This window comes from Prionailurus viverrinus, chromosome E3, assembly GCF_022837055.1.
Source record: "Prionailurus viverrinus isolate Anna chromosome E3, UM_Priviv_1.0, whole genome shotgun sequence".
Lineage (NCBI taxonomy): Eukaryota > Metazoa > Chordata > Mammalia > Carnivora > Felidae > Prionailurus > Prionailurus viverrinus.
In genome coordinates this window covers 40402430-40427803 of record NC_062576.1, presented here as the reverse complement: position 1 = coordinate 40427803, position 25374 = coordinate 40402430, and the positions used below count along the sequence as shown (strand labels likewise).

Sequence of the window (25374 nt, the reverse complement as noted above, 5' to 3'; positions counted from 1 at the left end):
TGTAAGCATACGAGTTTCTGACCTTGCCCAAAACTCTGAGCTTCTGTTTTGTTCTCTGTGAAACAGGGGCATAAAAGTACTGTGAAATGTCAGGGTGGGGGTGTCCCATCATTGCCATCTCTTGACACCCCCTTCCCTGCCTGCATCAGGACCGTGCATAGACTTCCTCCAATGATGCTCTCTGTGGAATAGATGCCCAACATCTACATACTGAACTTGAATTGAGGTGCGCTCCCCGTGCAGCCAATCAACTCCCAAGTCCCTTCCGGGAGCCTCTGTCCAGCCCTCTAACCCAGGCCCTCTTCCCACACCCCCCCCCTACTTCTGCAGGGTTTTATCTTATCACTTCTCGCCCCAACTACCGCCTTGTCTCCTAAGCTTCCTTCCCCGCTCAGGTAGCTGAAGTGATGTTCCTCGACCACAAATATGAACATATTCTTTCCCAGCTCAAAGACCTTCTGGGCTAGCCATCGCTAGAGAATGAAGTTGGTAGGCAGGCAGGCAGAGCTGCCTGTGAGGTTTCTCTGCTCTTCTCTCCAGCTTTCCCTCCCACTGCTCCCTGCCCTTGCCCTGTATTCCAGCCACATCAGATACTAGATGACGAGAGTGACACGTACACCTGCACCCGCACTAGTTTTTAGACCAAATATAGTCAAATAGCAACAGTCTCCTATGCTTCAACCTACTATTAATTGTTCTGGAAAATGCCAGGAGGTTTCAGGCTTGTTCCCTCTACCAAAAATGCTCTTCCTCCTGACCCTCCCTCCATCCATTCATCGTTCATTCCATAAATATCTGCCGAGAGCTATTATGTGCCAAACCCTAGTCTAGGCAGAGGGAATACAGTGGTAAGAAGACGGACAAGACCTTTGATCTCATGGAGCTCACGGGTATGAGTGGGGGACAGACAGCAATGAAATCATTTCAGATCGCAGGTTATGATGATAAGGGCAAAGGGCGAGGTCCCAGCGAGGGACTGGCAGGGCCACTAACACAAAGTAAATGGAGAAGGCCTAAGGAGGTGGCGTTCAAGTGGACACTTCACTGAGGAGAAGGAGCAAACGTCCAAAGCAGATGAGAGGAGACTGCTCTGTGCAGAGGGAAGTGAAATGCACGTGGTGTCGGTGCACGGAGCCCAGTGTGTTCAGAAAGTGGAAAGAGATCTGTGTGGCTGCACAGAAACGAGAACTGGGGTCTGGTATATGGCGAGGACAGAATGGAAGGGGGGAGGGTATGTGTGTAGTGGGACAGAGTCCCACTGACAGCCCTGTACCAGCCTCACCTTTCTCTGGAGAACCGTCCTCCATCAGAAATGCCAGCAGCGGGGAATGGAACGCCGCCAGTGGCCTGCGAACACGGGGCCCGAAGCCCACTGCCCTTCCTTCGGGGGTGCCACTCACGTTCCAGAGCTCCCACCTGGCTCCGGTAGAGCCGCCTCTCTGCTCTACCCTGACCCTATTGTTACAGGCGGCCCCTGACAGCCACCACCTGCACACAAAAGCTCCTCCTGGCTCTGCTTCCAGACAACACGAACTAAGAGAGTAAGGCATGTAGCCAGAGTCGTACCTTTTTGCTATGACACATATACTGGACTTACAAGATTTAGCTGTCCTTCCTGTTGCTCAGCTTTAATGTGACTAGAGTCAAATTTGTCTAAATCTAAGCACGAGAATAAAAGTAACAAAGCCAGTTTTCATGTACTCCTGTATCAACGTCCATTACTTCACAATCAAGGTAAATACTGTGAGGAAGAACTAAACTTCTAATTTTCAGGCTGAAGCCTCTACCCTCAGTAAGCCCTCTGCTAAGCTGACGCACAGGCACTTAACAGCGACGGTCACTCTCGCACAAAGGTGTTGACTCTGTGCTGGAATATTTACCCAGGAGTTGCCGGGCTGAATTTTTCTTCTCTTTCTAATTCCTTTCGTTGGATGAGAGGATTTTCAATGATCACTACAAGAGGAGGAAAAGATACTATCACAGAAGAGTAACTAGATAAATAAAGAACAGGTGTTTCTAACAATGAACATTACAATGTTATTTCTAACTTCCGAGTCAGTGTTAACGCATCCTTCACGGTCCTTTTCTTATGGCACGGTGAGGCACAGAAGCCCAGGGTTTGACCATCAGTTTGATCCCAGATGACATTTCTTATGTTTTGGGTTTCAATCCCAACTGATGACCTGCATTAACGTTACTTTGTTGACTAGTCAGTCTCCACATGTGATCTGGTCATGACTTGCCCTTCCATAAATCCTATACTTTTAGTGAACGTCACCCCATTCACTGTCGCCTTGGGAAACGAGAGCCTCGGGGCAGAAAGAGCGATACAAAATCCACCTCCTGATTTCAGTTCCACAACTCATCAGCTTTATGACTTAACATTTTAGGGCTTCTGTTTCCTCATTATGGTCTACACGAGACCTCTCTGTGCCGTTTTGCGAATTCCTCACGCAACCACTCCATGATGATCCCTTTTTACAAATAAAGAAGTCACAGAGGTTAAATAACTCTCTTAGGTTTTATATCTAGAAAGCAGTAGAGCTAGACTTACACTTGTTGATCCAAAATTTGTAATCTTTTCACTCCACCACACTGAGATCCTACTTAGCTTTATCATTATCGTCAGCCTTAATGCTTTCAGAATCCCTTATCTCATTCACCCTCACACCCATCCACATATGGTTTAAAACCAAAATATGTCTTGAGCTCCACATAACTAACATACTGGCATTCATCCAAGAAATGTTTCTCACTGTCCTGGGCCCTGTGAAGTTTGCACAGTTTTCTGCCTTCAGAGTCCACATGTTATCACTCAGTTACAGAGACACTACAAACAACGCTGCCAGCTCACAAGACAAGGGAATAAATGTACGAGTAGGTGCTAAGCCACAGGAACACGTAGTACCCTGCTGGATGCCGCAGCGCTGGAGAGGAATAGTTCAATTATGTGCGCTACTCTTCCCCTTTTTTTCCTACCACGAAAGAGGGCTGGTGTACGTGTTGTCTCCCGCACGAGGCTGGAGCTGCCACCCAGCGGATGACAAAGTTCTGCACTGACACCAGGCGCACAACCTCATTTAACACTCGCGAGAATCTACAGGGCACTAATGCATAGTCGAGGCTCAACAAGGTTAAGAAATTTCCTCAAAGCCATGATGTAAATAAGGGTTGGAACCAGCATTTGAACCCAGATCTGTTTCCAGAGTCCTTGTTTTTTAGTACAGTACTCTGTCCCATCAGAGGGATCCTGGGATGGGCAAAGGATACCAAAGACTTGGTATTTGAATCTGAAAGCAAAGCTTCTTAAAGTCCCATTAAAATTCAAACATTATGTTTTATCAACAGCTATCTGGCAGCCTTATCATGTTTGCGGAAAGACAAATGGCTATCGCTACAACAGGTATTGAGGCAAACTCAAAAAGGAAAGAAAACAAAGATCGTAAAGCTACCTGGTAAAAATACGGGAGTATCACATTAATGGATTTCAAGCAATGAAAAGCTGCACGCCTTCCTTCTGATAAGGTTCTTGAGAATTAGGAACCGTGTTTTATTTTGACTCCCTCAAATACATCACAGGAATAATAGTCTAACAGAAACAGTTTAAGAACCAATGCCCACTTACCACACTCTCCAATCCTAAAGCTGTCAGAAAGAGATCTGATATAGCCTTCGCTGCCCCAGGACGCTGCATTTACAAAATGGGCTGGTGAGTCCCGAATGGTAAAACTGAAAGTGTACCTCTCGGATCCAACATCTAAGGGAAACCAATGCTTTCATGTTTCAAATGAAAACTCTTAAGTTTGAATAAACAGGATTATTATGATAAAAAACATACTCAAACACATGGTAAAAATATTATTTCAGATACAAATTCTACGATGTTATGCCTGTATGAATCTCAAAGCTGCCAGTCGGTAACTCTCCTCAAGACTGACCCCTCTGTTCTCTTTCCCCAGTTATCTGTGGATTTCGAGGGAAATGACACCTAGGCTTGAACCACACAGATAGTAGCTTAGGTTCTGCAATTTCTCTCTTACTGATATTATTTTAAACTAAGTCGTAATTCAGATCTAAATTACTTCAAATAAATAAATGTGTGCTAACAAATGCGCCACTAGGGGTCAGCAGGAACATCTTTTCCCCCTGAAATAAAATTTCTTCCCTGTTTTTTTGCTGATTAAAAAAGCAATACAACCATGGGATGCCTGGGTGGTTCCGGACGGTAGAGTAACCAATTCTTGATTTTGGCTCAGGTCAAGATCCCAGGGTTGTGGGATAGAGCCCCACGTCAGGCTGTGGAACCTGCCTGGGATTTTCTCTCTGTCCCTCTCCTAAACTCACTCTCACTAAAACAATTTTTTTTTTTAATTTTTTTTTTTAAAAGTGGGGCACCTGGGTGGCTCAGTCAGTTAAGCAACTGACTTTGGCTCAGGTCACGGTCTCATGGTTGGTTCGTTGAGTTCCAGCCCCATGTCAAGCCGTGTGCTGACAATTTGGAGCCTGGAGCCTGCTTCAGATTCTGTCTCCCTCTCTCTCTGCCCAACACCCACCCACCCCCCAAAAAAAATAAACATTAAAAAAAATGTTTTTAAATACAACCTAACATACATGTATAAATTACAGATATCTACCAAACTGTTATTAGCGTTTACCTTCGGGAAGGAGACTAGGTTCAGAAGAGCTGGGGGCTGAATTAAAAAGTTCATTTTTCAACTATATAACCTTCTGTAACTGCTTGAATTTTTAGTGAAGACATATTAATACATGTGTAATGTTTCCTTAAAGTCAGTAAGCACGCCTTGTCTCCAAAAGGAGTTTTGTGCATATACGCATAAAAAGTAGTCAAACACCACAGGAACAGCTCTCTACCCTCAGTCTGATAGGTAAAAATTGTATTTCACTGTTGTGATTTTAGCAAATGTTTAAATACTGACATTTTTCTAATTCATGTATTTTAAGTTATTCCTTTTAGAGCTTAGAAAACAGATATATGGATTTGCTCAAACTATTCAAATGATAATTCTATCTAATTAATCATGATGAAATAAGTGAAGGTGTAGGCAAGCATGGGTGCAAGATGACATCTTCATTATTTACATCAAACTTAAGAATACCGCATGAAATACGGGTGCCTGAGTGGCTCAGTCGGTTGAGCGTCTGACTTCGGCTCAGGTCATGATCTCACAGTCTGCGAGTTCGAGCCCCTCCTCGGGCTCTGAGCTGAGTGCTCGGAGCCTGGAGCCTGCTTCCGATTCTGTGTCTCCCTCTTTCTCTGTCCCTCCCCCACTCATGCTCTGTCTCTCTCCCTGTCTCAAAAATAAATAAACGTTAAAAAAAAATTTTTTTTAATTCCATGAAATAAAAGAAAGCTACCATGAGTCAAAAAAAAAAAGACAGGCATAATTACTCAAGTGATTCAAACAAAATTTCTGTCTAATGAGAGCTCTGACCTCCCTCCAACGGTCCAGAAGCACTCAGACTGCAACCTTTAACACGCAGCACTGATGTTTGAAAAGCTAACAGTAATGCGTCGCTAGTTTTGGCATTTTATATGGTATTGTTCTGTGTCACCTACAATAGTTTGAAAACGACTTGATTTTGAAAATCTAATTTTAGTCTTGGATTATGTTTTCATAGTCCTAAAAGCTTTAATTTTTTTTTTTTTCAACGTTTTATTTCATTTTTGGGACAGAAAGAGACAGAGCATTAACGAGGGAGGGGCAGAGAGAGAGGGAGACACAGAATCGGAAACGGGCTCCAGGCTCTGAGCCATCAGCCCAGAGCCCGACGCGGGGCTCGAACCCACGGACCGCGAGATCGTGACCTGGCTGAAGTCGGACGCTCAACCGACTGCGCCACCCAGGCGCCCCATCATAGTCCTAAAAGCTTTACACAGGTCAAAGAACTCAGTGAGAACCACTAAAACCAAAGGTAACTGTATTTTCCGCATACAAAAAATGGATTTTTTCCACTGGGTGGTCTGGTTGAATAAACATGCAGATGTGCTGCTGGACTTCTCTCCCTCAACACGACTCTATCATGACACATCCGTGCTCAAAACCCCTGTCCTTTGTCATGCTCTGTCTTAGCTGTACCTGTGTATGTGCACCTCTGAGGCTGAGAGTGATCGTTAAGGTAGAGTCCTTACTATGGCCACACAGCTGTACATGTCATTAAAAATGATTTTAACGTCCTTCCACATATGGCCTTAAATCAAGTACTTTACCATACAATAGAGAGCATGGCCATTGCCCTCAAGGAGTTCAATGGGCACGAGAGGTTCAATAACTTAAATATACTTTGTTGCAGTCATAAGCCACACTTGATGAAAAATGAAGCAAAGAGTCAACCAGAACTCAGCTTTTTCTGTCTGGAAAGCCTTTGACATCTGTTTTCCCAATAACTATACCAATTATTTTCTGAAAAACAAAAGAGTTATAGAAGACAAATATTAAACACAGATGTAGATGGTAAATTTAATTTCATGGACTTGTTATATTTTACTGGCTCTAACAAACATTTTTGACTAGGAGCCATTTAAATATATTTACTCCAGACAAACATCTAAAAGAACTTCATAAATGTTCAATTCCACGAGGAATAGTACGAAGCAATAAGACAGTTAACTGCCACTGCAAATATAATCATTTAATACTTAGCAAGTTTCTACTTTACTTTCAATCACTAGCAAGTGACTGGAGCGCAGTCACTGCCCATTGCTATCCATTCTTACTGAATTCATTCAAAACACATGTATATACAGTTTTATTTGCCACGGTCTTCAAAGCTTTCCTTAATATAGGACTTTCTAACAAGCCACATAAAATTGCTTAGCTTTGTAATCCAAACATGCTAAACGGTAATATAAATCTGGTTGTAACAAAACTTGTATATTAATCCTAATAAATCTATGCTCTGAAGTCCTAGATCTTAACCTTAAAGATATTAACATCTCCCTAAACATTTTAACGTTCTCTTTAGTGACTACCAAAGAAAAATTGAAAAAGTACTTTAAGAAATAAAAATGTTTTCCTGAAAAGATAAATCTAAACTTACATTACTAATTCTAGCAGCTGATTTTAACCCTGCAATAATCTGTTACATTTAAAATATGTTCAAACTTTCAAGACTACCACATTCTAGCTGAGCTATTAACTAGTCTCACTACATTTAGACACACTGCTATTTCTTAAATTCCATATGCATGCAGATCTCACCAAATTGTGTTGTAAAAATACACCTAATGGAAATATCGAGTACAACTTTCTAACCGATGAGGAAATGAACAAATAGCTTACCTTTCAAGAAACACTATAACAGCAACAATTATTTTTTAACATTAACAAACTTCTCATTACACATTATTACAGTTACAAGTAAATTTAATCCCATTTTAAGAAACCGGGTTTGTAAATGCCAGATATAAACAACAGATTTGCTAGGGCAGGGAAGGTAAGGGGGTGTGACTACGTTACGATAATAGGATTCCATCTAGATTTTGTTTGACTAAATAAGTCTTCGTATATTTGAAATGATGGACTCCCCCTGCAGCCCTTCAGTAAAAAATGAATTGTCACGTAATATTTCACAACTATATCTGTCATGTACCTTTAGGTCATGGAAGGAGCCTATTGATAAGTATTTAAATGTATAACTTAAGTACAGTTTGGCCAGAGAATAGATCTTGCTGAGGAAAAATGTTTTAATTTTATTATGCTAAATTGGAGCTGTTAGTAAATATTTAATTAAAACAATACAACTAAACTTGATTATTTTGAACCATTGCTAATCATACCTACAATGTCCTACCCTCTGACCAAAAGAGAGACTAATTTTCATGTCGCTGACATAAATTCAAAGCAGTTTAGGGGTACCTAATATCTAATAATGGTACTGATGCAGTGAGTATCTTGTCAATTATATAAGCACGTGTCAAGTCAATAATGTTGATGGAATATAATGTTACCAAACAGTTTCATTAGAGACCCAAACCACTAGATCTTAAAACCTACCAGGTTAGCCATATTTGGATACAGATCTGCAAGTGCCGTGAAGGTCTTTGATGCAAAGGAGTTGGCCATTCTTTTACCTACATTTTAGAAAACATACCTTGAATGCATAAATTAAAGAACTGAAAAAACCATGAAAAGTGCCAAGATTTTAAAAAATCGTCTAGGAAAGCCTCAGATATTTTATTCAGTCTTTGGGAAAAGTTTCTATTTTAACAGCGATACGTAAGTCAGTACAGATCAAACCTGTAAAAAACAGGTTTCCAAAAGTCCTTTTACAGTTTTGAATGATATAGTTAGGTTGTAATTTTTAACTTTCACTTCCCCAAAACATGTAAATTTAGCAATTTTTGAGCACCCTGCAAGTTTAGAGTTTCAGGTAAAGATTCTTTTTTTTTTTTTTCTTTTCAATGTTTATTATTTTTGGGACAGAGAGAGGCAGAGCATGAATGGGGGTGGGGCAAAGAGAGAGGGAGACACAGAATCGGAAACAGGCTCCAGGCTCTGAGCCATCAGCCCAGAGCCCGACGCGGGGCTCGAACCCACGGACCGTGAGATCATGACCTGGCTGAAGTCGGACGCTTAACCGACTACGCCACCCAGGCGCCCCGCAGGTAAAGATGATTCAATGGGACACTTGCAGACTTAAATATTAATTAGCATAAATCCTACTTTTGGAAATACAGCAAACGCTGTTGGTAAATACCTCAAATCTGGTTACACTGTGTCTGGGAGAGGTAGTGTTTTACCCGCATCTCTAGATGGGAAGCTCCATGAGGGAAGGACGGCACCTCAGAGATTTTCATGAGTGTATTTCAAGGCTACCTTGCACATAAAAAGCACTCAATATCAAATGGATGATATCAAAATATCGGATGGTGGCCCCTCCCTCAGGGTCATCACTCACTGTACTGTAAGAGGTGTCAGCGTAGCAACCTTTGTCAGCTGCACCAAACTGGTAGATGTATCCGATTTCACTTATTTACTCAACACACGCAGGTTGTGTCTGATCTGCCACAGGCCCTGCATCAGGACGGGCCGGGCTGGGAGCTGGTCCCTCACCCAGGAGCCTCAGAGCAGCAGTGAAAACAGAGGGTCAGATGCAGGACTGGATGCGTACAGCCTCAGGGCCACGGATCCGGATCCCTGGCAAGGGTAGAGGGAACACGGTGGCAATGCCACGGGGCACAGCTGTGGAGCGCCTGCTCCGAGCTGGCTCTACGCTACGGACATCAGACACAGCATGACAATCTCGGGCTGCCCCACCCCCCATCTCCCAAATTCCCCTTCCTGAGCTCTGGGCCCGCCTCCCACTTTCAAAGGGCAACCTTCTGGGGCGCCTGGCTGGTTCACGCAGTAGAACATGCGAATCCTGGTCTTGGCGTTGTGAGTTCAAGCCCCATGTTGGGGATAGAGATTACTTTTAAAAAATAAAAAGGCAAACTCGGTCAATGAAAGATGATTTCTAAAAACAAAATCGTCGGGGTGCCTGGGGGGCTCAGTCGCTTGAGCCTCTGACTTCGGCTCGGGTCGTGATCTCGCAGTTCGTGAGTTCGAGCCCCGCGTTGGGCTCTGGGCTGACGGCTCGGAGCCTGGAGCCTGCTTCCGAGTCTGTCTCCCTCTCTCTCTGCCCCTCCCCCACTCGTGCTCTGTGCCTCCCTCAAAAATAAACATTTAAAAATTAACAATAAATAAACAAAAGCAACTAGGAAAAATAAAAGGCAACCTCCCTCCGGCCCCTTGTTTCAGGCCTGGTGAGGGCTTGGCTGGGCCCTGGGCCCCACTGCTGGCTCCAAGGCGTCTGGCTCACAGCCGGGCCCTCAGGACAAACCCTACCAACCCTCTGAATTTGAGGCCATCGTCCCATCGTCCCCAATTCTGAGCAGGCCACAGTCAGCCGATTTGAGGCCCAGGATGACAGTCAGGAGCAGAGGGGGGGACGGGCCCTTGCCACACACCCCGCTGACTTTTTTCTCCGAGCCCAGAAGGGGTGTGTTACTGGGGAAGCCTGGGTGCCAGGGGCGGGGCGGTGCAGCCGGCCCCAGACTGAGACTCGTCCGCCACCAAATCCTGTCCTTCGAGGCACTGATCCCAAACCGCCCGAGCCCGGCCCTGCGCATTCTCCCAACTGCCTCCTGAATCCGCTGGCTTCCGCTGCCCCCCTGACCTCCGTACCCCTCTCTGCCTCCCCCTCCCTCCCCTGACCTCCTTACTCCTCCCTACCTCCCCCTTTGCCTCCCCCTGACTTCTGTACCCCTCTCTGCCTCCCCCTCCCTCCTCCATCCCCCTGACCTCCTTACTCCTCCCTACCTCCACCTTTGCCTCCCCCTGACCTCCTTACCCCTCTCTGCCTCCCCCATCCCTCCCACGCCCTGCCCTGTGCCACGACCCTGACCTCCCTGACCTCCGTACCCCTCTCTGCCTCCCCCTCCCTCCCCTGACCTCCTTACTCCTCCCTACCTCCCCCTTTGCCTCCCCCTGACCTCCTTACCCCTCTCTGCCTCCCCCATCCTGCCCACGCCCTGCCCTGCGCCACGACCCTGACCTCCCTACCCCTCTCTGCCTCCCCCTCCCTCTCCGCCCTCCTCCCTCCCCCTGACCTCCTTACTCCTCCCTACCTCCACCTTTGCCTCCCCCTCCCTCCCCTCTCCACACCACAGAGAACTCCTTCAACACTTCGCTCGGTCGCACGCACGGAGTTCCGTCCCAACGCGGAGGTGCAGCCCTGGAACGTCCAGCCCGTCCGGCCTCTGCCAGACCACGCCCCCCCAAAACCGCTCAGTTCCCCCGACGCGACCCCGGCCCCCTGAGGAGCCCCACAGCCCCCCGGTCCTTCCCGAGACGGGCTCCGCACATCCTGCCGGTCTCCAGAGAACACCGCTCCCGCCGCCCTGCCCGCGTCCCCGCCCGCCCTCGGCGTCCCTCGTCGGCGCCGCGACGCCGGCGCCGCGCTCAGCTCGCCCGGCCGCGTCCCCACAGCGCCTCTCGGCTCGGCTGCGGGGCACAGGTGCGCGGCGCCGACCAGCGAGCCCCGGGGCCAACGTAAGTGGTGCCGCCGCCGCCGCCGCCCCGCCGCCGGCCACCCTCCGTGACCCGCGGCCGCGGAGTCCCCTCGCCGCGACCACAGCGCTTCCGGCCAGCTGGCTTCGCGAACCCCGCTTCGGAAGGCCGCGCCCCGCACGCAGGGGGAAGCAAAGGAAATGAGAGCCGCGCGACTGGAACCCCGACTCGCCCCGCGCGCCGCGTCGCCGCAGGCCCCTCGCGCGCGCGCCCCTCACAGACCGCGCCGGTCCGCGCGCTCGGGGTCCCAAGGAGTGCCCTGCGTCCCCGGCCCCACGCGCCCGGGCCAGGCCGGCCGGGGCGCGACCGCGGCTTTCACCTCAGCCGCCGCGCCCCGCGGCTCTTCGCGCCCGCCCTGCCCTCGCTCGGCCGCCTCTCCACAGCACGCGGCGCCGGCCGCCCGCCGCGAGACCCTCAGCGCAGGCCCCGCCCCTAACGGCCTTCGCCCCGCCCTACGCCCCGCCCCCCTCGCCCCGCGCCTCGCCGCGCCCTCCACCCTGGCGCGTGCTCCGCCCAGCCCTTCGCTCTGGCCCCGCCCCGCTCCCTCCGCCGTCCGGAGGGCCACGAGGTCCCGCTCCGACCGCGTCCGGTGAGGGGCGGGGCTCCGGGAGACTAGCGCGTGCGTGGCCCCCGGCTCTTCCGTCCCCGCCGGCCCGGACAGCGGGCAGGGGCGGCGGGGCTGCGGAAGGTAGGGCGCCTGCGCACGCGCGTCGGGCGCCCAGCAGAAGTCCCAGGGTCCCGACACCGGCTGGACGAGGCTCTGCAGGTGCGCGTGCCTGTGCCTGAGGGTGCGGCCGCGGGAGGGAGCCCCCCCCCCCCCCCGGGCGCTGTCTCCAGCGTGTCGGGTGGGGGAGGGGCACAGGTGCCAACCGGGTGGGCCACTACGGGTGCCGGCTGTTGGGCTCAGGTGAGCCGGACAAAAATTGCCGGCTCTTGGTGATTTTCATTACCACCATTTGGAAATCCCTTTAGTGTAATGACTCATAAACGAATTATTGTTACTAGAGTACTGACCAGGGGCAAACGAGTCAAGATCCAGCAGCTAGAGCTATTAAATTCGTCCACGTGTACCATTATTGAAGTTGTTGAGTTTCTCCCTTTAAAAGGAGAAGCAACTTTGGTGCTTACTGTACCACCGTGGCTCAGTCGGTCGGGCGTCGGACTTTGGTTCAGGTCATGATCTCACAGTTTGTGGGTTTGAGCCCCGTGTCGGGGCTCTGTGCTGACAGCTCAGAGCCTGGAGCCTGCTTCAGATTGTCTCTCCCCGTCTCCCTCTCTTTGCCCCTCCCCTGCTCATTCTCTCTCTCTCTCAAAAATAAATAAACATTTAAAAAATTAAAAGAAAAAGAAAAATACAACATCAGAGGCAAATTTATGTTACCATCCCAACATAGCTTTTACTTTTCCTCATTTGTTAGTTTTTAATTTCCCAAATAACAATCAAAAGCCAAATAAAGTACCTACATGCCCAACATATCAAATTTAATAGAGAAAGCTTTTTAAAATTGTCCGTTTTCCTCTCCAGTCTTTGTCTTTAAAAGAACATACCGTGATCTTTCCAAAAGAATGAACTGGCATTTTAAGTCAACTTTAAAGGGAAAAAAAGAAAGTATAAAAACAGTTTGCAAGCATTTTTCACTTGAGCCTCAGTAGGGGAGTCACATTTTTTTTTAACTTTTGTTTGTATATTTCATATCTTAGTAAATTAATTTTCGCTGAAAGCTATCTGAGATTAAGCGAGCATAGTCAGCCTAGGACACAAAAGGCTTTTCATAAGACACGCTGCTTGGAAACACGAGCCTAAAACAGTGGGGTTGTTTGATGTTAATAATCAGATTGGGACCCTCTTGTTGCGAAAAGAATTCGTTTCATCCGTTTTTTATAGCAATTCCGTCAACTTGGTTTGTTCTTAACAACAGAATTGACTTGTCAATGCGTTTTGGATGGATGTGAACAGAAGCAAGGACAAGGAATGCCTAGGCTTGCCACTTGATGGAGGAGTCAAGGGTGAGCGAACAAAGGTCAGAGGTAAGATAGCTTGCGTGTCTGCCTAAAGAAATGGTATGAGGCTGTGCCCGTCGCCTCCCCAGAGCATGCCAGCTGTCAAACCATCTTAGGAGTATGTCACAAAGGAGTGACAGGAAAAATATATAGTAATCAACTTTACACTTACTAATCGGGAGGAAAAGCTTGGCAATTATTTTAATGAATTGCAACACCACCTTTAATATACTTAACAACAAAATAACTTTTCTGAAGTTGATCCTGTAATTACAGCATCCGTCCCGGGTGCAGAAATACTGAGTGATCAATCATTAGTGTCACTCCCCACTCCTGTCTCCATCCAGGGACCAGCCAACATTTAAGTAGATTCTAGATGTGCTAACGCTTACAGATATTTGTGTACATTTTTGCACACGTTTGTCTGGAGAAGAGGAGCAAGGTAGCCCATGAATGGGACGGTAAGAACTAGATAGGGTTCAAGGACAATGCAAGGTGATTAGGGGCTGCTGGGGCAAACGAGAGGAGAGTGAAAGCACATTTGGGGGGAGCAGGACTCGGGAAGGTTTGAAGAAGCATCAGAAGGCAGAGCATTCATGAGAAAACAAAGCACTAGCAACTCCAGAGTAGTAGCCCAAGCACCAAGAGCCCAAGAACGTTCTGGAAAGTTCTGGGGAAGATCCATACAAACTGCTGAGTCAGAATCCAGGGGGCTGTGGGAAGAACAGATCCCTTCTCAAGTGTGGGTGGCCCAAGCCGGAAAGAACTTGACTTGTTCCACCAGCAGAGAGGAGAAACAGAACAGTAACATCTGACCGGAGGCAGCCGGAATCCAGGTGGAACTCGGAAGGGACTGGAGAACCTATGAGGGCCCCAGGTGCACAATGCTCCGTGGTAAAGTGAGCAGTGAGCGGGCTGGGCACCCCGTAGTGCCTGTAGTCCACGCACAGGGACCGCTGCGCCTGGCAGTGTGTCCCTTCTGTGCTCCCCGTGCCTGATGTCCACGTGCGCTGAGGGAGGGGACACCAGGGGAGAACTGACACATTTGGTCCTTGGAGCCCACTCTAGCTGCCCCTCAGCCGATCCCACCAGGAAGTTCCTGCTGTGACATCACGAAGGGCGCACCTCTCTGGAGGGCTGTCACGGGCCACTTTATATCACAGTGCACACATCAGACACGCACAACCTGTTAAAACCCTCCTACGGGGCGCCTGGGTGGCGCAGTTGGTTAAGCTTCCGACTTCAGCCAGGTCACGATCTCGTGGTCCGTGAGTTCGAGCCCCGCGTCAGGCTCTGGGCTGATGGCTCAGAGCCTGGAGCCTGTTTCCGATTCTGTGTTTCCCTCTCTCTCTGCCCCTCCCCCGTTCATGCTCTGTCTCTCTCTGTCCCAAAAATAAATAAACGTTGAAAAAAAAAATTAAAAAAAAAAAAAACCCCTCCTAGCTCATGGCAACATACCTTTACCAGTGGCATTGCCGTGAACTGTATCACAGACCTCTCACGTTCCAGCCGCACATCAGCAACGTCCCAGGCGCTTGCCCCACCCGAGGGACCAGGGATGTAGAGCTAAAACCAAAGTCAGACGCTCACCCCGGGCCAGCCGCTGGTCTTCCAGGTCTGTGGCAGATGTGCAGCTAGTAACCGGAGCTCAGAGCCTCAAAGGTAGCCTTGAATCCCGTCTTCTGCTCTGCTTTGCTCTAACCAGGTGGCAGGTTCCGTTTTTCCTGGAATGGCTCTTGAACCTGTCCTTGTCGCCCCATGTTTATGGCAACCACTCTCACTTGGGCTCCAGTGACATCCTGTCTCATGACTCGGACCTCTCTCTGTTCCAGCCCGTCCTACACCCCCATGCCAGACTGAGCACAGCACTTCTCTGTTCTGGAACCTTCAGTACTGTCCGCCATCGAGTGAATCCATATTTTTCTGGAAGGGATCATATGGTCTCTGTTGAAATGACTCCGCTCTACCCTTAGAGTGAAACAAAACAAAACAAAACAAAACTACCCACAGACAATACCTGAACAAATGGGCATGTCTGTGTCCTGGTAAAACTCCATTTACCAAACAGGCAATGGGCTACGTCTGGCCTGTGAGCCATCATTTGCAGACCCCTGGATTCGAGTCACAATTCCCCAGTTTGGCATTCATCACTTTCTAGAATTTGGACTCAGTTTAAAACGCTACCCCTCTTTCCCACCATTTCTCTAAAACATGCCCATTTCCCCAAGACTTGCACGTAGGTAATGAATTTATGTTTAGAAATGCATTTCATGGGGCACCTGGGTGGCCCAGTCGGTTGAATATCTGATGCTTGATTTCGGCTCAGATCATGATCTCACGGTTCATGGGATCAAGCCCTGCGTCAGGTTCTGCACTGACAGCGTAGAGCCTGCTTGGGATTCTCTCTCTCCTTCCCTTTTTCTACTCCTCCCCCACTTGTGCTCATGCTCTCTCTCTCTCAAAGTAAACAAATAAAAAAAAGATTTAAAGATATATGACACCTGGTGACCCCGTGAGCACAATGTCTTTACGTCCATTGCCTTCGCTTCATTGTCCATCACGTTCGTCATCGCATTATTACTTCTAGAAAACATTTTCATAAGAGCTCCCTCGAGGGGCACCTGGGTGGCTCAGTCGGTTGAACGTCCGACTTCAGCTCAGGTCATGATCTCATGGTCCGTGAGTTCGAGCCCCGCGTCGGGCTCTGTGCTGACAGCTCAGACCCTGGACCCTGCTTCGGATTCTGCGTCTCCCCCTCTCTCTGCCCCTGCCCCACTCACACCCTGTCCCTCTCTCTCTCAAAAAAAAAAAAAAAGATTTTTCAGAGCTCCCTGGAATGAAGGCACCCCACCGCTTTGGATGATAACTCCTGCTCAGTCTGCCAATCCCAGAGTCCAAAAATCCTCCAAGGTAAGAATACAGGTGCTTGGGAAAAGCTGTGCACAGCACCCTTTTCTCATTCTGGGTCCAAATCCCAGGCTTCGCCTTTGTTAGGTCTGTTTACATGTTCAGTAATTTGCTCAGAGCACAATTGTTTATCTGTGTTGTTCGATATTTTGGCACGGGCCAAAGGAAGCACGAGAAAACCCCAATTACCAAAGACGTTTCAAAATTTAAAATCATCACTCTGAGAAAAGGACGACAGATAGGTCTCAATGTGCTTAATTTCCATTTGCACTCATCAGAGCTCTCTTATCGTAGCGGATTCTTCGCGCACGTATCTAAAACGAAATACCTGGGGTTTGGGAGGGGCTAGCAGGAATCGCAGGAACTAAAAGTCAAGCTGTCTGGTCACATTTCAGCTTTGCCACTAATGAGCGGTGTCGGTCAAGACTCTGCGAGTTTCGTTTTCCTTATCTGTCAAATAAAAGGTTTGGACAGGTCCGGCGGGACACAGATGAACACAAATGTACAAACCCTGCGGGGAAACACGGTGGGTTTGTACTTTTGTGTATGTGTCACGATCTCCTGGACCGAAGCTTTTTTTTTTTTTTTTCAAACATTTATTTATTTTTGGGACAGAGAGAGACAGAGCATGAACGGGGGAGGGGCAGAGAGAGACGGAGACACAGAATCGGAGACAGGCTCCAGGCTCTGAGCCATCAGCCCAGAGCCCGACGCGGGGCTCGAACTCACGGGCCGCGAGATCGTGACCTGAGCTGAAGTCGGACGCTTAACCGACTGCGCCACCCAGGCGCCCCGTCGGGGTCAGTATTCTTAAAAATAAAAGTTGCCTGTGTTTTATTACTTAACGGTAGCTCATGACTTCAGACAGTATTTGTATTGATTTTCCCGCTCGGGTTTAGAAAAGCAGCAGTAGGAAGCGGTTCCCTCCATTTTGGCATTCCAGCGAAGAGTGAAATAAGTCAATGGAATCGCTCCTAGATCATAAAAATTTTTTCCTCCTGATCAGTCTTTTTATGACCCCAAGGTCAGAGCTATTGCAAAATTTTATTGTGGCTTGACAAATTCTCCATGTCAAGTCTATATTACAAGATCTTTATTTCTTCAGTTAGACAACTGGAAACAGATACCACCAGTGCTCCCATATTTATTGTGTCAATAAAGTCCATTATAATTATGCCATGCTGTTGAAAAATGGCACGCAGGGAACTGACAGACTGCTCTGGGGTCACCATTTCACGTGATACCAACCACTGATCGAATTATTTCAGAGGCTTTAAGCTATGGATTAACAGGGGAAAAAAAGACTTTGTATATCACATCCTTTCATTTATATTTTGCTAGGCTCTCTTTTTTTTTTTAATTTTTTAAAATTTAATGTTTATTTTTGAGAGAGAGAGACAGAGACAGAGACAGAGACAGAGACAGAGCCTGAGTGGAGGAGGGGCAGAGAGAGGGGGAGACACAGTATCCGAAGCAGACCCTGGGCTCTGAGCTGTCAGCACAGAGCCCGGCACGGGGCTCGAACCCACGAACTGTGAGATCATGACCGGAGCTGAAGTCGGATGCTTAACCGACTGAGCCACCCAGACGCCCCTGGATAAAGACTTTTTATGTTGTTCATCGCCTTTCCCTTTCCCCCTGTGTATCTGAGTGTACTTCTTCAAGACCTAAATGCGTACTATAGCTAAACAGATATATTCTTTCTGACCCTGTGATACAGAAGTTGCCCAGCCCCTATGAGATATCTTGGTCACTTTGCCAAATATGATCTGCTGTATCACAGGAGCCCCCAAAACAACAGCAACAACAACGCATCAGAATCCTGTGAGTAGGATAGTCCTTAATAGTTTCATTAAGATAGCACTGTGAAGGTAGCGCTTTGTTTGAGAAAATTTTATGGGTTCATTTTATGGGTTAATTAGGGCCTTTGTCATTGCAAGTGACAAAATACAATCCAACTGACTTTCAAGGAAACGGATCGTGGTGCTGGTGGTAGATTTTACTGGTTCTAGTAAAAGTCGGGATAGTTGAGACAAAACTCTTGGGGTGGCTGGGTGGCTTGGTCAGTTGAGTGGCCGACTTGGCTCAGGTCATGATCTCACAGTTTCTGGGTTTGAGCCCCGTGTCAGCTGGCTGCTGTCCGCACAGAGCCCACTTCAGATACTCTGTCTCCCTCTTTCTCTGTCCCTCCTCCTCTCCCACTCGTGCTCTGTCTCTCTCTCTCACTCTTTTTCTCTCAAAAACAAACAAACAAACAACCCAATCCGGAGGCTTAAACCCAAGTCTCAGCTTCTCTGCGTCCCCTATGGAGCTCATTGTCCCTACGGATGAAATACAGATTCTGGGTCTGACTGTCACTGGCTGGAAATGGGTCACTGACCCCACCCTGAATCAATCCCTATGACCAGGGAATGGAAAGCATTGATGAGCCTACTTCAAATGCCCAACCCTGGAGCTAGGGTGGGCCCCCTCTCCTTCCCTCCCCCCCCTCCCCCCCCCATCCCAAACTTTTGAATTTAAAGGAAATTTGCTGTCCTTCTAACAGAAAGGCGAATGGACACCAAGCAGCAAAAACAACCCACATCCCTGACGCTCCGGGCACAAACGATTGATGTTGGAACTTGCTCACTAAAAGAATGGCTGTCCAGGAAGTAGACAGAGTTCAGGCTTCAGAGTCAGGCTGTGTTATTGGGGGTCAGATCCAGTGGCAAACAGAATCACCTCCACGACTTTCAGGGCCCAGTGCACGATGAAAACACAGAGCCCTTTGTTCAAATATTAATCAGAATTTCAAGATGGCGACAGCAGATGGTAAACCAGGTACAGGGCCCTTCCAGGTGGGGAACCCTGGGCCACCACGCAAGAAGCACACCCATGAGGTTGATTCTGGCCGCAGATAACAGTCAACAAATACCAGAGACGCAAGCAAGATAGACGTTTCTGTCTCACGTGTAAGTCCAAAGGCAAACGCTCCAGGGTTACTTGGCAAAACTGTCAGGGACCCAGGCTTTTTCCAGCTCACCCGTGTGGCCCCATCCTGATGGTCCAAGCTGTCCCGTCTGTGTTCAAGGAACTGAGGAATGGCCAGGGTGTCGGCGTGCAGGAAGGAGATGGGGCAAGGAGCCCTGTGCAGGCTCCAGGGAAGGATCCACCTCACTCCTTCCAACTTTTTGTGTTTTTCCACCATCTTGGGTACTTCTGGGCCTGTAGACTTCTTGTATCTTATCCCTGTATCTTAACATCAGCTTCCCTTGGTGCCCAAATTTCCCTTCCTGTAAGGACACCAATCATATTGGATTGGGGGTCACCCCAATGGCCTCATCTTAAGCTGGTTAAATCTGCAAAGATCCTATTTCTAAATAAGGTCACATTCTGAGGTCCTCGGGGTTAGGACTGAAACATAGTTTGGAGACACAATATAACCCATAAGAAGAAGAGATGGTAAAGATCTGATGTGAGGGGGTGTTTAACGATTGTAGAGTTGAGGACGGTTTCCTCCATTGACACGGAAAAGCCCAGAATGGGCAAATCCCTAGAGACAGAAATCAGAGCAGAGGTTGTCCAAGACTGGGGGTGGGAGTAAACAGGGAGTGGATGCTAATGAACACGGGCGTTCTTTTTTGCACAATAAAAATGCTCTCCAGTTACAGTGCGGTGATGGTTGCACAACTTTGTGAATATACTAGAAACTGCCGAACTGTATGCTTTAAAAGAATTAATGTTACAATATATGATTTATACCTCAAGAGTAATAATTTTAAAGGACGCCTGGGGGCTCAGTCAATTAAGCAGCCAACTCTTGACCTCGGCTCAAGTCATGATCTCACTGGTCGTGGGATAGAGCCCCGCAGTGGGCTCCGAGCTGACAGCACAGAGCCTGCTTGGGATTCTCTCTCTCCTTCTCTCTCTCTCTCCCTCCCTTACAAAATAAATAAACCTTAAAATATATGTTCTTAAGACATCCAAGGCCTCAGAAACTTTGAGACACAAGACCCATGCGAAATAGTTTGGGATGAAGCATTTAAATGAAAGGAGAAGCTACAAGAGATATATGGAGTAAAGGTGTTAAAATCCCTTGAAAAATATTATTATTGTCCTTAAGAAATCCCTAACACCAGATAAGAGAAACTATATCCATGGTGACTAAATGTGAGCAACAGAATGAAATGGGAGAAGGACCAAGGGAGGAAGGGAAGCTAGCACTATGTCTCTCTCTCTCAAAAGTAAATAAACATTTGGGGCGCCTGGGTGGCGCAGTCGGTTAAGCGTCCGACTTCAGCCAGGTCACGATCTCGCGGTCCGTGAGTTCGAGCCCCGCGTCGGGCTCTGGGCTGATGGCTCGGAGCCTGGAGCCTGTTTCCAATTCTGTGTCTCCCTCTCTCTCTGCCCCTCGCCCGTTCATGCTCTGTCTCTCTCTGTCCCAAAAATAAATAAACGTTGGAAAAAAAAAAAAAGTAAATAAACATTTAAATAAATAAATAAATAAATAAATAAATATCCCAAAGAATGACACACGGCATTTTTTCAAGTGGACTGTGGACTGAATCTGGCTCCCACCTGTTTTTTGTACGACTTGGTGAGCCATACGATGTTTTCTACGTTTTTGTTTTTTTTAATGGTTGAAGAAATCCAAAGAAGACTATTTCACGACATGTGGAAATGATACGAAATTCGAATTTAAGTGTCCATAAAGTGTTAACGGGTCACAACCACGCCCACTGGCACTCGTATAATCTAGAGCTGCTTAGACGTGGTAATGGCAGCCTTGAACAGTTTCTTTTCTTCTTCTTTTTTTTTTTTAACGTTTATTCATTTTTGAGACAGAGAGAGAGAGACAGAGCATGAACGGGGGAGGGTCAGAGAGAGAGGGAGACACAGAATCCGAAATGAGCTCCAGGCTCTGAGCTGTCAGCCCAGAGCCCGACGCGGGGCTCGAACTCACGGACCGCGAGATCATGACCTGAGCCGAAGTCGGACGCTCAACCGACTGAGCCGCCCAGGCGCCCCAGCCTTGAACAGTTTCAACAGAGACTACATGCCCCGCTAAACAGCAAATATTTACTATCTGGCCTTTTATTTTATTTATTTGGTTTTTTTAATGTTTATTTAGTTTTGAATAAATAAATAGAGCGTGCGAGCAGGGAGGGACAGAGAGAGAAGGAGACACAGAAATCCGAAACAGGCTTCAGGCTCTGAGATGTCAGCACAGAGCCCGACACAGGGCTTGGACTCATGGACTGTGAGATCATGACCTGAGCCCAAGTCGGACGCTTCACCGACTGAGCCCCCCAGGTGGCCCAGCCTTTTTGCACATTTTCTTCAATGTTACGTATGGCTTGACACCGACCTCACTTGTCACACCGTTAGGGCAGCAAGTTACTGTTTGGTGAAAAAACCCAGGGAGACAAGGGCACCGCTTTGTGCCCGACGGAGGCACCGTCAGTCTGTACCCCTTGGCCCTCGTTCCGGCAGCTCTTGTGTGTAGTTTCTTAGAGCGCTCACAACAGCGGCCAGTGTGCGATCTCGTTTGTGCAAAGGGAAGGCACGAGGAATCTATTGCTCTGTTACAAGCTGCCCCAAAACGGAGCTTGGGACGAGCCCATTTGTCATCACCGTCTCTGTGGCTCAGGTGGTGGGCATGGCTTTGCTGGGTCCTCTGCGCGGGGTCTCCCGGGGCCGTCTCAGGGTGTCACCCAGGGCTGGGGTCTCATCTGAAAGGGCTCAGCTGGGAAGAATCTTCTAGGCTCAGGCGGCTGCTGGCAGAACTCAGTAATCTGAGGTCTGTTGGACTGACGGCCTGAGCTGCCGGCCATGGGACTTGCCATCCTGGCCACTGGCTCCATCAAAGCCGGAAAGCTGACGAGGAACCGAGTCTGCTAACAAGACACATTCGCGAGGCGCCTGGGTGGCTCCGTCGGTTGAGTAGCCGACTCTTGATTTTGGCTCAGGTCACGATCTCACAATTCATGGGTTCGAGCCCCACAGCGGGTTCTGCACTGACAGTGTGGAGCCTGCTTGGGATTATCTCTCTCTCCTCTCTCTGGCCCTCCCCCACTGGTGCTTTCTCCCTCTCTCTCTCAAAATAAATGAGTCAACTTAAAAAAAAAAAATACAGGGGACCCAGTACGGCCCATGCAATATTTGAGACATATAATACAAAAAAAAAAAAAAAGAAAGTATTCATTGTGTAGCAGAGATTCAACTTTAACCCAGCGTCCTGTAGTTTCATTTGCTAAATCTGGCCCCCACCCTCAAATATGGCCTGCTCAGTTCCTCCAGCCAACTAAGCTCAGTGACTGTCCCCCAGGGGACACGTGGTGATGTGACAGCCGGTGGGGGGGGCGCCTGGTGCATAGAGGACAGGGTGCTCCCACCATCCTACTATGCATGCGCATCAGACAGCCCCCGCAATAAAGAATCCGACCCCAAGCATCAATGGGGCTGAGGAAGGACACGCTGACATAGGGGTCTCAGCCCTCGTTCCCACAGACTCCTCCTGTTCACTGTCAGCCTCAGCGCCCGGCTGCTGTGCTAAGGTCCAGAAACCAATCTCCAGGTGCAGGAGTGAGGAAGGTGGTTGGAAGGGGGGCGTGAGGGAGGGGGCTGGAGGGGGAGTGAGGGAGGGTGGTTGGAGGGGGGAGTGACGGAGGTGCCTGGAGGGTGGGTGCGGGTTCATCAGATTCTCTCCACAAACTTCCTAGTTCCTCCAACCCCGCTTGACCCAACCCGGGCAGCCGCCACACTCTTAAATGTTTATTACAAGTTCATGCTTGTCTGTCTTTAACCAGCTCAACTAAAGATCTGAGCAAATCTCAAGCAGCTTCGAGAATTCATAAGCAGAAAATGATTTAAGGGCCCTGACAGAGAATGTAATTACCTTTTTTCTTTTTTAATTAATCAGGAGATGTTACTAATACCCCTGTCCAGAACATTTCACTGTGGTTAATGTTCCTGGAAAGAATCAATTCAAAATTCGCCGATAACACAAATAGGCGGGTCCCAGTAGCATCCAACAACTCACGAAGTCATTTGCTCAAGATTAACACCATTTTCCAATGGGAACTCATATTGCTTTTATCCATACTACATGCAGCGTAGACAAGAATTTCATCCACTTGTTTTCTGCTTCTTAAAAAATCTATCGCACTTGTTTAAGTTCACCCAGGGGGCACCTGGGTGGCTCAGTGGGCGAGGTGTCTGACTTCGGCTCAGGTCACAATCTCACGGTTCACTGGCTTGAGCCCCACATTGGGCTCTCTGCTGACAGCTCAGAGCCTGGAGCCTGCTTCTGATTCTGTGTCTCCCTCTCCCTCTGCCCGTCCTCTGTACATGCTCTCTCTCTCTCTCTCTCAAAAATAAATAAACATGAAAAATGTTTTTAAAAAGTTCACCCAGGAAAATGTTACCCTTAAAGGTGTATCGAAATCCCACCTCGAGGCACAAAATATGAAGTTGTATTTATAGCATGTGACGACAGCACCTATCCTCCGCCGTCAGACCAGGGGCTATAAAAGTCAGAAGCCGTAAAGGTCTTAGTTATTCTTTCCTCCCGCCAGCGGCTGCATGGCTGGGAACACGATGTTAGCAACAGTGATGTTTAAACCACAGAACAATGCCAGTGGTAACGCAAATGTTCAATACACAAGCCATATCCATCTAAATTCTCATTCTGACCCTGTAGTGAGCGACTGTTACCGACTCTGCTGGCTTCTGCTGCCATAATTGTAGGCATTATTGAGGTGTCAGAAAGCCTTTTTAAAACTCCAAGCACACATTTCACAAAGAAAATGGTAAGTTAACTTCTCTGTGCCTCAGTGGACTCCACTCTAAAAAGGGGACAATGATAGAAGCTAGTCACAGAGCTCTTCTGGCAAGTAAACAAGCAAGTTCCCAGCATCTAAGGCAGCGATCAGTTCCCCTTAGTTGCTCACGATTATTTTTATTATTGTTACCTGTGGGTTTGAAAGCAAACAGATCAGCCCAGGGAGAGAAATGGGGTCAGCGTGAGGGAGGGCTCGGGCAGAGGGGTGGGCTTCAGGGGACAAATGGACGATCTGCAGAGGACCCGCTGGGGACCCGTGGAGTTGGCGTAGGGGGGAATGATCTCTGCGTCTTCTCTAACACTGAAGGTCACGGCATTGTTCACGTGAAAACGGTTACTTTTACATTATATGAATTCCACCTCGATACAAAGAAATCTTCGCTGGAAAAAAAAATTACCCAGAACATGTACCTTCCTTGGCTAACCTCCTCCAGAGACTTCCCCAAGCAAACCCAAACCCCCGGCGCCCACCACCCGCAAGTGGGGAGACTGTACGTCCCTTACACCTGCTGGTCGGGAGCCCCAGAGAAGAGAAGGGAGAAAGCAGCATGAACGAATTTCAGAGTAAAAGTCTTCTGAGTAGGGGGTGCCTGTGTGGCTCGGCCAGTTGGGCGTCTGACCCTTGGTTTCGTCTCAGGTCATGATCCCAGGGTTTATGGGACCGAGCCCCGCTTTGGGCTCCGCACTGAGCGTAGAGCTTGCTTGGGATTCTCTCTCTCCCTCTCCGCCCTTCCCCTGCTCACACATACTCTCTCTCGAAATAAATAAATAAACATTAAGACAAGAGAAATTCTATTTAAAAAAACCACTTAGCATTTTTTCAGTCTTGAGTCATTTGACACAAGCTCTTTCAGTTCTCAGAACTAGAGTCGCCAGAGTTGGCCGATAAAAATACCGGACGTCTGTTAAATTTCAGACAAACAATGAATCATTTTTTTATGTGTCCCAAATATCGCACGAGACATGATTATACTAAAAACTTATGTGTCCTGTATTTTATCTGACTCCCCCCCCCCCCCAGCTCACCCTGTCAAGGCTTGGGGTGATCGGGCCCTGAAGCCCTTCCTGACCTCCCCTCTTATCCCTTCATCTACAACTCAGCCAAGCCATCAAGCCATGTCCTGAGGGGTTTGCCAGTGCTGGGAACAATTTCAGCTCTTTTCTGCCCCAGGGCCTTTGCACTCACCTGCTGTGTTCCTGGAATCCTTCTCCCCAAGCTTGGCTCTTTCTCATCCTTACTAATGAGTCTCACCTTAAATGTCCTGCTTTTTTCTTTCTCTTTCTTTCTTTCTTTCTTTCTTTCTTTCTTTCTAATGAGTCTCACCTTAAATGTCCTGCTTTTTTCTTTTTCTTTCTTTCTTTCTTTCTTTCTTTCTTTCTTTCTTTTTCTTTCTTTCTCCCTTCCTTCTTTTCTTTTCTTTCTTTCTTTCTTTCTTTCTTTCTTTTTCTTTCTTTCTTTCTTTTAAATGTCCTGCCTTAAAGAGGCCTCTCCCGGCCAATGTGATTCCGTCCTGGGTCGCCCGGTTATTTTGTATCTCAGCACTCTACTCACTTCCTTCTAACACTCATGAT

The 25374-nt window shown here is 48.0% G+C and overlaps 1 protein-coding gene and 1 long non-coding RNA gene across 4 annotated transcripts in view; one reads left to right on the top strand and one right to left on the bottom strand.

Annotated features, from left to right (window-relative positions):
- Nucleotides 1-11445, bottom strand: part of MEIOB (meiosis specific with OB-fold) — a 28656-nt gene extending 17211 nt beyond the window's left edge. The window contains exons 1-5 of one of the 3 annotated variants that reach the window (XM_047839135.1): nt 11392-11445; nt 8016-8092; nt 6365-6422; nt 3626-3757; nt 1881-1953 (exon numbers count right to left, since the gene is read on the bottom strand). In XM_047839135.1, the coding sequence (XP_047695091.1) occupies nt 1881-1953; nt 3626-3757; nt 6365-6422; nt 8016-8084 (332 nt within the window). In that variant the 5' untranslated portion in view covers nt 8085-8092; nt 11392-11445. Of the gene's footprint in view, nt 1-1880; nt 1954-3625; nt 3758-6364; nt 6423-8015; nt 8093-8718; nt 9489-11391 lie in introns of those variants that run through there. The other 2 variants (XM_047839134.1, XM_047839133.1) reach the window with 2 other exon arrangements.
- Nucleotides 11446-11608: 163 nt separating this feature from the next.
- LOC125154609 (uncharacterized) lies at nt 11609-19530 on the top strand. Its single transcript, XR_007147855.1, has 5 exons — nt 11609-11838; nt 12992-13100; nt 15890-15983; nt 17701-17804; nt 18526-19530. It is a non-coding gene; the product is annotated as an uncharacterized LOC125154609 (long non-coding RNA).
- Nucleotides 19531-25374: the final 5844 nt, after the last annotated feature.